A 13,963-nucleotide genomic window follows, 5' to 3' on the forward strand; every position below is an offset into this window, starting at 1 on the left:
ACAACGCTCTCCTCTCTCTCTCTCTCTCTCCTCTCTCTCTCTCTCCCACCAAAACTCATTACAAATCTCCGGCGCCTATTTACACCATCTCTCTCTCTGCAGATTCACACCTCTCTCTGTCTCTCTCCGTATATACACTCAACTCTCTCTCTCTCTCTCTCTCTCTCTCTCTCTCTCTCTCCCTCCCTCTCTCTCTCCGTATATACACTCAATTCTCTCTCTCCCTCTCTCTCTGTATTTACACTCAATTCTCTCTCTCTCTCTCTCTCTCTCTCTCTCTCTCCATACAAAAACTCATTAAAAATCTCAGGCGCCTATTTACCACCATCTCTCTGCTCTCTCTCTCTCTCTCCGTATATTCACATCTCTCTCTCTCTCTGTGCACAAACAGTTCATAAAAACCTAAACAAGCTAAAAAATGTTCACAGAAGGGCTAGATGAAAGCGCTCTTAGCTGGGTGAAACAGGTACTTTCTCATTTATAAACCTCGTATTAATTCCACACACACAAACTAGTTTTAATTTTTCAAAACCCCCAATTAATTTTTTGTTAGGGTTTTTAATTTGATGAATTGTAGTGAAAAAAGCCCTAATTGCATTTTTTTGCTAGGGTTTACAATTGTTTAATTAATTTTGTTTTTGTGGCTAATAGCAATCAGGTACTAAAGAAACTGAGGTTAGATCACCATTATCCGAAAAAATTAATCGTGATTTTGATCTTCCGAAATCTCCATTAGGGTTTAATTCCAGTACTTACAAGTCCACTCATGTTCTTCCTCCGCTTAAATTCCACTCGGGCCTTTTAGGAAGTCAAGTCAAGCTTAATCTCGAAAGTAGTGATGATGATGATTATGATTACAATGAGAATTGTGGCGAGAGTGTGGCGTCTGTTACGGATGATTTTGGGGAGAATTATTCGGAGGATGATGAGTTTGGAGGGACGAATGTGGAGCGTTATGAGGAAGGGGGTTTTGGATTGGAAGGAAGTGCGAAAGGGGTTAAGGTTAATAATGCTTTAAATTTGAATAAAGGGCCGTTACAGGAGAATTTGAGGATACAGGTTCCGGATAATCGTAAGGGTTTTAGAGGAGAAGGGGCGCAGAGTGCAACTTCCGGTAGCAGCTATAGGCTTCGCGATAGTGTTCAGTTTCATAGTGCTTATGTAAGAACTTCGGACCATGATGCTATAGTCTATTTTTTTAAGAATTTATGGCTAATGGATTTGTTGCTGGTATGAAACTTGCAGGGTACACCTGTTGGTGGAGCTGATTTGGGGACTCCAAGTGCACCTCCTTTTATGGATATCGGGCGAGATGAAATAAGCTCTGAAATTGAAAGTGGAGCTGTCAATGAGATTCACAGAGCAGAGGAATCAACTGAAAGCCATGCATTCAATTTGGATAAAAAGGAACAAATTCCAGTTTGTGATCCTGGTGAAAGGTGCTAGATTTTACAATTTCATCTTCACAAATTTTGTATAAACTTGTGCTTCTCTTGTTGCTTTCATGTGAAGTTCAGAATACAATGAATATTATTTTTATACTTAGTAATAATAATTAATAAGTATCACTATTTTAATGCAGTGAGAATAACCCTGCCCTTAAAGACACAGCAGCACCAGTTTCGTCTTGCCAAACAGATTCGATGAATCATTTGGTCAATTATAGCACAAGGTTTTACTAATCTTCCATTACTTGTTTATTCTCTGTTGACACCCTTATAAAGAGTAATTACCTTCTTTAATGTGTAAGGTTCATTATTTGTACCATCCTCAATCAGTGATGCTGTAATTTCCAGTAGAGATACTCCTTTTGTGCATATTTGCATATAAAAAACTTGACATAGAATTTCGTACATGATACTCACGAAGAAAGGTCTGACCGACTGAGTATTTGCGTTCTTAGTCTGTATTTGAGCCAACACGTGAATCATATTCTTTTCAATTCTTTGGTCAGATACATATATCACACCAGGATAACCTTAAATTCTCTATTTTTATTTTTATTTTCTCATATCCAAGGTATTTGAATGTGTACATTAGCTCTTTCAATCTTATTAATGAGTTTTCTATTGAATGCCTCTACTTTTACAGTGGTCAGAATGCATGGCAGTCCCTAGTTGCCTACGATGCTTGTTTTCGTCTATGCTTAAATGCATGGGCCAGAGGTTGCATGGAGGCACCGGAATTTCTGCGTGATGAGTGCTTGTTGCTACGCAATGCTTTCGGGTATATCAGATAAATCTATATCTTTTGTGGCTATGCCTTCTTGGTTATGTTTTTAACGATTCTATGTGTTGCTCTCACACCATTTCACTATCTGTACTATTTATTGTGTAATAGATTACACACCTTATTGCTGCAACCTCGAGGTGCACAATCAACAGGAAAAGGAAGTGTCAACAATGCAGAAACGTCATGCCCCTCAAAAGTGAAGAAAACAATTGGGAAGATTAGAGTTGAAGGTATAGATTATTAGTTAGTGAAATTTGATTCACACAGTGCTAATATTCTAAAATATGATTGCACATGCTAAAATTGATCCGATTATTTAACACAAGTATATAACCTTAAAACAACTATGCCTGTTCAAATAGTTTCAAGTCACTATTAATTGACATTGAAGTCAATGATTTAATCTACGATTTTTCTTCAAGTAATTCTTATATTAGTTTCGAATTATTTCTAGATTGAGTTCATATTATCCCAAATTTCCACTCACATTGCTGCTTTGTGTTAAATTAATAGAAGACTACATGTAAAGCAAGTTATATCTATTATCATAATATGAAACTCAATTTTCTTAACATGCCTTTAGAATTCTAAAAGATATCTGTGTAAACGTCAATATAGCTAGATTTGAGCTTTGGTACTCTTTAGATATGTTGCATTAGTATTTACAACTAAATCCGATGCAACTTTATCATGTTTGAGTCCATTGGCTGGTGAATACATAAAATCTGATAATGTTGTAGATTATTGCAATCAGAAGTGCAACTGTAAAATGGCTCATTTAGTTTCTTGCTCCTGGCAGTGAAGAAGTTAAGAATAATACCGAGGCGAAAACTCAAGAGCACAAACTCTCTACGAGGTGCAATGTATATTCAAATGGGAGCTGAGTATGTCCGACAAGTTTCATCGCTAGTGAAAAACAGCATCACTTCTCTAAGACATGCCTCGTCTAATCTGACATCTGAAGGTTCGTGTTCCTTTAGGCCACAAGTTTTTTAGCATTGAATTTCTATTATACGTGGATCACGAAAAGCCATATAACTAGGGTGCGGGATAAAAAGTGGTAAATATGTAGTGTTAAACAACAAAACAAGATCAAAATTAGATGACGAGCTTGATTTTCCATTTTAGTTCTCTTTCCTCAAAATGGAAGGACTCGGGTTTTACCAGAACTTTATTTATGTTCAAGGTTTCCTAAGATGTCATACCTACACAAAGGATTTTATTCAATTTACATTGTTTTTTGGACTGTATATTCTGGATAGTTGGTCACTTTTTTTGTGAGTCCCTTGTTTCTAATAATAATATAGGATGGGGTTTGTCATTTGCAGAGTTATTGAGGTGCTCTTTTCATCTAAAAAGCTCTTTGGAAGACGGGAAACATGATTCTTTGCAAGACATTACCTTGAGGCCTGGAACTGGCGATTACCACGAATTGTAAGTTGCTAATTTGTCTCTTGTATTGCTCCAGAGGACTCGCAAAACAATTTGTAATATTAGTAGAACAAGCCAGTCTTTAATCAACACAATTACTTTTTAGCTGTCCAACTTTGTGAAATATATTTGAATATGTACGGACTCAAATCGGTACATGTGTTCTTCTAGTAGCCCTGCAAATCTGTACATTCATGTTTCAATAAAAGGGTTTCTATACCCTGCACAAATTTGTTAAATGATATTTATGTGGTTGGTAATTATGGATCTCTAACAAAAATGCACACATCACGTATAGTACCTTAACATCTGTGTTAATTAGAATCTTTGTGTGATATCAGCCTTCCAGAAAGCCATGGAGATGCTCTTATACTTGAAGTACACGATTTAAAGGAAACTTTCCAGGGTCGAGCTACTATACCAGTTTCATCTTTGATCGAAAATCCTGTATGTAACATTTAATATATGTTTCAGCCATAAGCATATTTCATGTGCTCATAATTGTAACCTAACGTCAAATATCAAAATGATACAGAATGATAGACTGAAATGGTGGCCTATATATCACGATGATCATGAGTGTGTTGGGAAGATTCAGCTGTCTGTTCACGAAACTATTACATATGATGACACTACCCACATGAAGGTAATCTTAACGCCATCCTTCTTTATTAATGAATGATGGTATATGTGTAACAGAGTGATAGAAGGAAAGACACGGTCATTTTTAATATTGCTGTTGTTATAAGATCAAGCATTTTTTCGAGAAACTCGAATTATATCTGCATGTAAAACTACATTAAATGTAGCTGAAAGTTGACAGTCCTTACATGTTATATGTGTATGTGTGCAGACTTACACAGGCGGATCTTTAGTTTTTTTCCTACAATATATCAGTTCTTTTTTCATTAATTTTTCATTTACCAATACTTTATCAAATAGTATTTTGGTTTGCCTGTTACAAAATCTGTGCTCTATGTTATAGGTTCAAGCATTTTCTCGAGAAACTTGAATTATATTTTTGCATGTAAAATTACAATTATGTACCTGCAAATGGACAGTCCTTACATGTTACATGTGTATATCAGTTCTTTTGTCATTAACTTTTTATTTGTTATTACCTTTTCAAATAGTATTTTGGTTTACCGTTACAAAATTTGTTCTCTATGTTATAAAAATCAAATAAATTACTCGGCAATTTTTTTTAATAACTTAAAAAATTAAAAGCCAGGAATAAGTACGAATATTTACTTTACATTAAGTACCAGGTGCATGCATATACTATCAGTATCAGGTATATTCAGGATTGTACTCAGGGTCCCTTAAAGAAAGTGTGCAAGCTTTCTGTATACCCGTTCTCTGTGTTGTAGATTGTGATTTTATTTACTGATTTTCTTCCAACTTTTACAGAATGGACCGATAGTGGAAACCCTTGCATATGATATATTGCTGGAGTCTGCCATGCGTGCACAAAATTTTCATGCACAAAATTTGTGGATAGATGGACCATGGAAATGGCTCCTGTCTGAATTTGCAGACTATTATGGAGTTTCCGATTCATACACTAAGCTCAGGTAGTAAAAAACAAGTCCTTTTGTAATTATAAGTTATAATGTTATCTTTCCTTGCTAGCATTGCCATTGAAATAAATTCGGGTTTCTTTCTCCGAATTGTACAGATATCTTTCACATGTTATGGATGCTGCTACTCCAACAAAAGACTGCTTGGAGCTGATATATCAATTGCTTGTACCTGTTATAAAGACAAGGGAAGAAAAAAGATTAACTAGGCAAGAGGTATGTCCAAGATAGCCATGAAATGAATCCAGTTTTTCTTGTCAAAATCTTGGTAGAGAACTTTTCTTACATCCTAATTTTTGTACCTTAAAAGTCCAAGTTTATGCCATGTATCAAAATCATAGTTTTTCTTTGTACGTGTTCAAGTAGTAGCTTCAATTTAAAGGCCTCCGGATTTGGTAATTTTTTTTAAAAAAAAGGTTATTTAAAATAAACATTATATAGACAAATTGACGAGTTCACCAAAGAAAACTACAAAATCCCGCTGTCTAAGAATTAATGATTGCGAGCTTTCTGCTCTGGTGATGAAGAAAACCCCTGTGTATCAGAAATCTGTACTCACTTCATCGGAAAGTGGATTACCAAGAGTATTTTTGGACATAAATGGTTTATTTAAAATAAGCTTTTATTACTGTCAGTGCTCACATTATATTTGTGTTATTGTATCACAGAAAAATATGTTTTTGGATTGTGAAACTCAAGTTGAGAGTCTTCTGGCAAACATTTTTGAGAACTACAAGTCTTTGGATGAAAACTCTCCAACGGGACTGTCCGATCTTTTAGACCCATTGCCAGAGGCTGCTGCACCGGCTCTAGCTCCTGCTGTTGAAGTATATATAATTATTCATGATATACTTGCTCAAGATGCACAAATGGTGTTAAGAAACTATATTAAGGTAAATGATAGTGTATTACATTTTTTTTCAATACTTGCTAATTGTGGATGCCAGAGTTTTTTCTGAAGTTTGCATATCTTAACAGACAGCAGCATCAAAGAGGTGTAAGAAGCACATGGCGGAGACAGATGAATTTGTGTCGAGCAACTCAGAGGGTTTTCTTATGGATTCTTTTACAAGTTCAACGGCATATTTGAAGATGAAGAAGCTTTGCATAGACTTGAGCAATGAAATTAAGACGGATATTAAGATTCACAATGAGCATGTACTACCAAGGTAGACTTACAATTGTTTCATTGGCTTTATTAAGAGTTTTTAGATTACATTGACAGTGTATCCGTGACAAACTGAGTTGGCTACATTTATCTTTGGGCTTTACAGTTATACAAAAAATGATTGATAATCTCCATGCCCTAGTATTTATGAATAGCTTTCTGACCTGACTTTTTGTCTTCTTCTTTAGTTCAATTGACCTTTCAAGCATCACAGCCGCAGTTTATAGCACTGAGTTGTGCAAAAGGCTTACAGTTTTTCTTGCTGCATGGCCTCCCTCTAGTCCGAAGCCCCATGTAAATGAACTTCTGATAGCAACTGCTGATTTTGAAAGAAACCTTGAGTTGTGGAATATCAGGTGTGTTAACAAAACATCATCTTATATTCTATTAATTCTCATTTCTTGATAACGCTCTGACACGCAAGTAAACCAGAAAGTTGCATGCTTATAATATATGGTCTTAATTTTCTATTACTCTTTTATTCTTCTTTTTTCCTAAAATTTTTCTTGTACTCTTCAGTCTGGTGCCTGGTGGTGTTGATTCAAGGAATTTGTACCACAACTACATAATGGTGTGGGTACAAGATATGCAACTCAACTTGCTTGATTATTGCAAGTCAGAAAAAGTAATTTTTTGTGCAATATATGCGCAGTCAAGCTAAAGCAACATATATGCAAGTATTGTTCTGTTACTAATATCCGTAAAACACTGTTGCAGGTGCCGTGGTCTGGTGTAATTACAAACTATTCTACCTCACCCTTTCCTGAGGAAATGTATGAAAGAATCAAAGAAATGTTGATCGAATATGAAGTGGTAATCACCAGATGGCCTCAATACACTTTGGTTTTAGAGAATGTGAGTTTTTTTTATGGATTGTTATCATTTTTACCAAACATTACATGCTTCCACAAATGCGGAGATATTTAACTGTGTCTATGTTCAAGTGTAATGCATGCTTCGTTATATACTAATGTGTGTTTGCAGATAGATCTAATTATTTCATTATTTCATCTTAAATATTTAAGGCGGTTGCAAATGTAGAAAGAACAATCATAAAAGCATTGGAAAAGCAATACAGTGATATATTGACTCCGCTGAAAGACAGCATTCCCAAGAGACTTGGTATTCAAGTTCAGAAACTGACTAGAAGACAATCAACAACCGTTTATTCGTTACCTAGTCAAGTGAGCTTACTGAACTAAAACTCTCTCCCTCTCCCCCTCTCCCCCTCTCCCTCCCTGACCTCCATATAAATATTGATATTTTTTTCACTATGTTGGCAGCTGGGAACTTTTCTGAACACTATCAAAAGAATCCTTGATGTTTTACATTGTAAAGTTGAGGACAAGTTAAAGACTTGGGCGTCTTATCTGCCGGTTGGTGGAGACAAGAAGTCCAATTTTGGGGAACAGATGAATGAAATTACAGTTTTACTGAGGACTAAATATAAAAATTATATGCAGGCAATTGTTGTGAAGCTTGTTGCTAATGTAAGCTTCAACATCAATTTAAATTATATTTCTTTGTTATCATTAGACATGAAAAGTAGCATGTTGTGTTATCATAAAGTACAGTCTCAGAAGTCTTTCTATGATATATTGTTCTCTAAGTTGAAGACCTCAAGGCATTAACATAATTGGTGAATTTTCTGTAAAAGCCTGGAAAGTATAAAGTAACACCTTTATTGTCATTAATGTGTTTCATTTCCCTTTGCTTATTGCAAACATTGTTCTGGAGTTTGTCAAAAGAAATTGGAACTGCAGAAAACAGTTATTCTGGAGCGGAGCTCAAGTCTATGATTATTAGTTGTAAACTGTATGTTGCTGTACATGGTCATCATTGGGGTAGCAGGGATTTGATCATGCACTCTATGTCGTCTTCGTCCTGTAAACTCCACTAATCGGAACTTGTATGCATTTTAATACAGGTGCAGGATAATCGGAGCACACGGCTGCAAAGGATTTTGGAAGAGACAAAGGAAGCAGATGGAGAGGCTGAAATAAGAGAAAGGATGCAGATGTCGATTTCTCAAGTTATTGACTCCATTTCTAACTTGCACGAGGTCTTTACTAGTCCAATTTTCATTGCAACGTGTCGTGGCTTTTGGGACAGGATGGGACAGGTACGCGATATATACTATTTGTTAGCACTTGCATCCTGCTAGATGTATGTTCATACTACTGATACCATTTTATTGCCACTGGAATAGATTGTGCTTAGGTTTTTGGAGGTGCGTAAAGAAAACCGGGTGTGGTACAGAGGATCATATTATGCTCTAGGGGTAAGTACACTTAGTTTGTATCAGTCTGCATCAGGAATTCATACTATAGCTTAGATTTAAAAGTCTTTTCTGTCAAAATTTGCTCAAATTATGTTTCATATTTCTTTTGTAGATTCTAGACGACACATTTGCCTCACAGATGCAGCGACTGCAAGGAAACGCATTGCAAGACAAGGATATCGAGACTCCTCGTTCAATATGTGAAGCGCGCTCCATCCTGTGCAGGGATACAACAAATGCAACTGATACATATTTTTAGAGAGCTATACAAGGTTGCTTTTCTTCACACCAGATAAGTATCATCATTTTTTTTGTTATCAGCATGCTATTTTGTAATTAGTCAACACATAAGAGCTGTTAATAGTCTGACATATATTCTATGTAATACTTATACTGCAAATCAATGAAAGAAAGGGATATAATTTTCTTGTCATTATGGTAATGGTAATTCAAGAACACTACAGAAATAAATACACAAAACAGGGGTCAGATATAATTCCCAACTGTGAAAGTATCTTAGGTCTTTCTTTAGCCTCCGCCACTACCTCCACCACCACCGCCACCACCATCCGCACCTACAGTACCGAAAAATCCACCCTTGCCAGCACGCGATTTTGTAGTCGATTCACCAGAATCCCCACATGCAAAAATGATGGTGGATATGATTGAAACTGTCATGAAAACCATGAAGATGAGCCCTGCTGAACCAACTGAGGCTGCATTATCATCCCAGCCATTTTCGAAACATAACAATCTAGCCATGCTAGTTGTTTTTCTTCTTTAGGCTTCAACTCTACAGTTCTACAGTTTGTTGTTGCTTTGTTTAGATACTATATCAATGGTGCAGCTACCTTATTCCCCCACCATAATTTTATATTATCCTCCCTGGCTTCCTCAATCAGGGCCCTTCCACCTGTATTGACCAGGATATTTTATAAAGTCGTTTACTTGAATTTTATATTGAAAATAATCAAGATTCTCTTCCTAATATATGATTTTGTTCCTAAATCAAATCCTAAAAATATGGCTCAGAATGTGGTCCTAAAATAGGTGTCATATTTTGTTTGTTTACACCAATATTGTACATAACATAATAAAACTGTAAAATATCCGCAAAAACTTGAGAGACACGTTGAAGTCTTCCAAAAATATTCTCGAAAACGTTCGTAAATACTTCCCCTAACGCACTCATATGAAAATCAGAATAAAATAATTTCGCTTGTCATTCGATAACATATTTTCAATTTATTTTGAATATCTAATATTACTCAATAATTAATCGAACCTCAAATTCATCATATATAGTTTATTCTACAAACTCGAAGTATTCATCAAAAAATGTACACTGAACCTGAACTAGTCAGATTTGAGATAACCTTGATGAATTATTTGGAACTCGAAATTTATTTGAAATTCTAAATTCGATCAATTAAAACACATCATTCATAATTCATTTACGAGAGATAATTACAAAATAATCAATCAATAGTATAACATGGTATCAAAATATGTAATACAGTAAACCAAATTTCTCTAAACAATAAGAATTTATCAACATATGCTATTACACGAATTTATCGAAGTTATCATTGATCAAAAAATTTCTTCATCAGCCACCGCCACCACCACAGCCACCACCGGTTCCACCGCTATCAGCACCAACGGTACTAAAAAATCCTCCGTTGCCTGCACGAGATTTCGCAGACGATTCGCCAGAATCACCACACGCAAATACGATAATTGAAATAATCGACACTGTCATAATAATCGCGAAAAGTAAAAAAATAAACCCTGCTGAACCGATTGATGTTGCACCATAATCCTCAGCATTTTCACAACATAATAGCCTACTCATGCTTGTTAACCTCATTTTTAATTTTTAATTCTTTTAAATCATGTAGTTAATTTAACAATTGGTTTGTTTAAATACTAAAACAATGACCTAGACACCTAGTTTGGCATTACCATATTTCATGATATTTATCTATAATATCCTTCATCGATTAAGACGTGTTAACCAGATAAATAAAATCACAAAATTGGAAATATTGAAGGTTATCCTCTAAAATCTTTAATATTCAAGAATATTGATTTGTTAGTAAATTTTAATCAATCAGATGACTAGTCATATTTAATTTAGGAAATATTAATCAGTTTCGCCTATAATCTCGATACATCTTCGGTTATGACTTATGACCATGTTAACAATTTTTTATTAAAAGTAATTTGGTAAATAAAGCAAAAACAAGATAAAAATTCGATTGAAAGAATGCCCAAAATACATCACTTTCCAGCTTCAAGTGCCCAAAATACCCACCGGCAGGAAAAGTGCCCAAAATACCCATTGAATACGCATGTTACAGATGCGTATTCTGTTTTTTTTTTAAAAAATACAAAGAATACGCATGATGGTAATGCGTATTCAGTGGGTATTTTGGGCACTTTTCCCGCCGGTGGGTATTTTGGGCAAATTTCCCCAAATGGTGGATATTTTGGTTTTTCACCCAGTTGGATTTAGGTGTTAGAATAAATGAGCACTTTTGAATAAAAAAAAGCTCAAATACTTGTATTCATGGGATCAGACAGACATATCATTTTAAAAAGAAAATAATCTGATTAACCCAACTAAGTTTTAGGGGTAAAAAAAATATCCTCATAGAAATATGTCAGGGTGTAATTATAATTATAGAAAATTACATACATTTATAAAAGGGCTTTTTTATACATATATATGTTTTATAAATATATGTCACAAATAATGTAAAGATAAATTTTATTTACAAATATAACTTCTTTCTCTCTCCATTTTCAAAAATACGTTATTTATGTTTGAGCCCAATTGAAGCCCATTCCCGCTGCACTCCCACTGCACTCCCGCGCTCCGATCTCAGCGGCTGTTCTTCCTCACTCCCACACTCCGTCATCATCAACTAACCCTCCGTCATCATCAACTAGCATCTAAACGCTTTAACAAGGTATAATCTCGGTTTTTAAAATTTCAATTCTAGTTGCATTTAGTTAATTCGATTTTGTAGATTTGATTTGATTTTTAGATTCAAGTTATGTATTGCTTACGATTTCAGATTTCAGTATGATTTTCAGTTTTGAGATTACAATAGTTTTGTAGATATTGTTGATTTCATAAGTTTGTGTTGCATATATGTTTATTTGAATGTTACTCTGAGTTACAATTGAAGTTTATCCTGATTAGATTCATCATTGTTGTATTTAGTTGCTATTGTATTTTATTGTCCATTGTTGTATTTAGTTGCTAGTTGCAAATCGGTTGATTTCAGTTGCAATTGAGGTTTCTAAAGTTGATTTAGTTGCTTTTGGTTAGCCCCCGCAAGGGCACTCATTGAAGTTGCAATCAGGATTTAGAAATATTTTTGGAGGCCTTTAGAAGGATCATTATTAAAATTGATTAAGTTGATCAGAAGGTTGGATATTAGGATGTTAAGTTGCATATAGTGTTGCTAATGTTTAATCAACATTATATTCTTTATGTACACACGAAACCATAATGAAATACATTGATTGTTGTATATTGTTGAATTTGGTTGATTGCAGTTGCAATTGGCTATTGATTTTGCTACAATAATATAATTCAGTATCAAATATGTAATACAGTAAACCAAATTTCTCTAAACAATAAGACTATCAAATTCTTAGTCGTACTGAAAGATCAAGATATGCTATTACACGAAGTTATGGACAACTACTAGGTTTCAAAAAATCGTTGATCAAATAATTTCTTTATCAGCCACCGCCACCACCACAGCCACCACCGATTCCACCGCTATCCGCACCAACGGTTCTAAAAAATCCTCCGTTGCCTGCGCGAGATTTCGCAGACGATTCGCCAGAATCACCACACGCAAATACGATAATCAAAATAATCGACACTGTCATAATAATCGCGAAAAGTAAAAAAATAAATCCTGCTGAACCGATTGATGTTGCACCATAATCCTCAGCATTTTCGCAACATAATAGTCTACTCATGCTTGTTAACCTCATCCTCAATTCTTCAAGTCATGTAGAATTTAACAATTGCTTTGTTTATATACTTAAACAACGAACGAGACACCTAGTTAGTTGGCATTACCATATTTCATGGTACTTATCTATATTATCCTCCGTCGATTAAGGCCGGCTCCATTTGGTATTGTGGCTGTAACATCAATAACTTTTTACTGAAAAATAGCTAAAACACAGTTTGGTAAAATTTAGCAACGGTCTAAAAAATGTTTTGCTATAAAAGCCGCAGTTGAAGAAAGTAAGATCCCCGGTATTTTTTTTGTTTCAACTTTTGCGCGAAACAGATGTTAATTTCACCATTAAAATTCATCAAAAATATTATTTTTTTTATAATTTTTAACATCAAATTATAAACGTATTAAAAGTATTACCAAACAGTCATCTGATTTTTTCAACAACACTTTTTTTACCAGTACTTTTTCTGACATGACATAATTTTTTAACAGAAATCCCAAACAGAACCTACGACCTGCTGACCATATAAATAAAATCATAAAATTGGAAATATTGATGGTTATCCTCTAAAATCTTTAATATTCAATGACACTGATTTATTAGTAATGCATTACTTGAAAAGCAAGAAGTTTCGTAAAGAGGGATATATGGCCCTTAAATTAGACATGTCTAAAGCGTACCGTCGAGTTAAATGATCTTTTCTGGAAAGTGTTTTGTTAAAAATGCTCCAGTGGTATCTCACATGCTGTTTGTGGATGACATTTACGTGTCTTATAAGGCTGATATGAACGAAGTAAGAAATTTATTGAATTTGTTGGGGGTCTATGAAAATGCATCTGATCAGAAAGTTTAGAAAGGCAAATCATTGATCTTTTACAGTGCAAATGTGATTCAATGCAATAGAACTGAGATTTTTCATGCTCTTGGTATGCAGGAAGCAGATGAGTCGAGCACGTACTTGGGCCTACCCAGTATTTTGAACAGAAATAAAACGGTGATATTGGGGTACTTGAAGGATCGCGTTAAGATGAAGATTTAGGGTTGAAAGCCAAAAAAGCCAAAAAATTCGGTTATTTCGACCATTTCTCCATCTCTAGCTAATCACTCTGTAAGTTCATTGATGTGTACATGGAGGAGAGAATGGGATTAGGAGGTCTTAACAGACGTATTTAACAGCAGGGACCGAGAATGCATTAGAACTACTCATATTGAGGAGACGTTAGAGGTGGACACTTTACAAAGGGAGCATGAGCTGACGGGTCAGTACAATGTTAA

General features: G+C 34.9%; 1 protein-coding gene across 1 annotated transcript; it reads left to right on the plus strand.

Annotated features, from left to right (window-relative positions):
• Positions 1-20: 20 nt before the first annotated feature.
• LOC141706592 (uncharacterized) lies at positions 21-9,125 on the plus strand. The gene is made up of 22 exons (XM_074509355.1): positions 21-466; positions 652-1,161; positions 1,246-1,439; positions 1,583-1,672; positions 2,092-2,226; positions 2,341-2,462; positions 3,032-3,196; positions 3,561-3,666; positions 4,005-4,110; positions 4,199-4,309; positions 5,074-5,237; positions 5,342-5,459; positions 5,912-6,136; positions 6,222-6,412; positions 6,600-6,767; positions 6,931-7,036; positions 7,129-7,266; positions 7,437-7,595; positions 7,695-7,901; positions 8,339-8,533; positions 8,621-8,692; positions 8,805-9,125. The coding sequence occupies exons 1-22, from the start codon at positions 419-421 to the stop codon at positions 8,949-8,951; spliced, it is 3,477 nt and encodes a 1,158-aa protein (XP_074365456.1). The 5' UTR covers positions 21-418; the 3' UTR covers positions 8,952-9,125.
• The last annotated feature ends 4,838 nt before the right edge of the window (positions 9,126-13,963 follow it).

This window comes from Apium graveolens, chromosome 2, assembly GCF_009905375.1.
Source record: "Apium graveolens cultivar Ventura chromosome 2, ASM990537v1, whole genome shotgun sequence".
NCBI classification, from domain to species: Eukaryota; Viridiplantae; Streptophyta; class Magnoliopsida; order Apiales; family Apiaceae; genus Apium; species Apium graveolens.

Coding starts and splice junctions, on each gene's coding strand:
- LOC141706592 (XM_074509355.1), top strand. CDS start 419: ATGTTCACAGAAGGGCTAGATGAAAGCGCTCTTAGCTGGGTGAAACAG. Junction 6,137..6,221: donor TGTTAAGAAACTATATTAAG/GTAAATGATAGT, acceptor ATATCTTAACAG/ACAGCAGCATCAAAGAGGTG. Junction 7,902..8,338: donor TTGTGAAGCTTGTTGCTAAT/GTAAGCTTCAAC, acceptor ATTTTAATACAG/GTGCAGGATAATCGGAGCAC.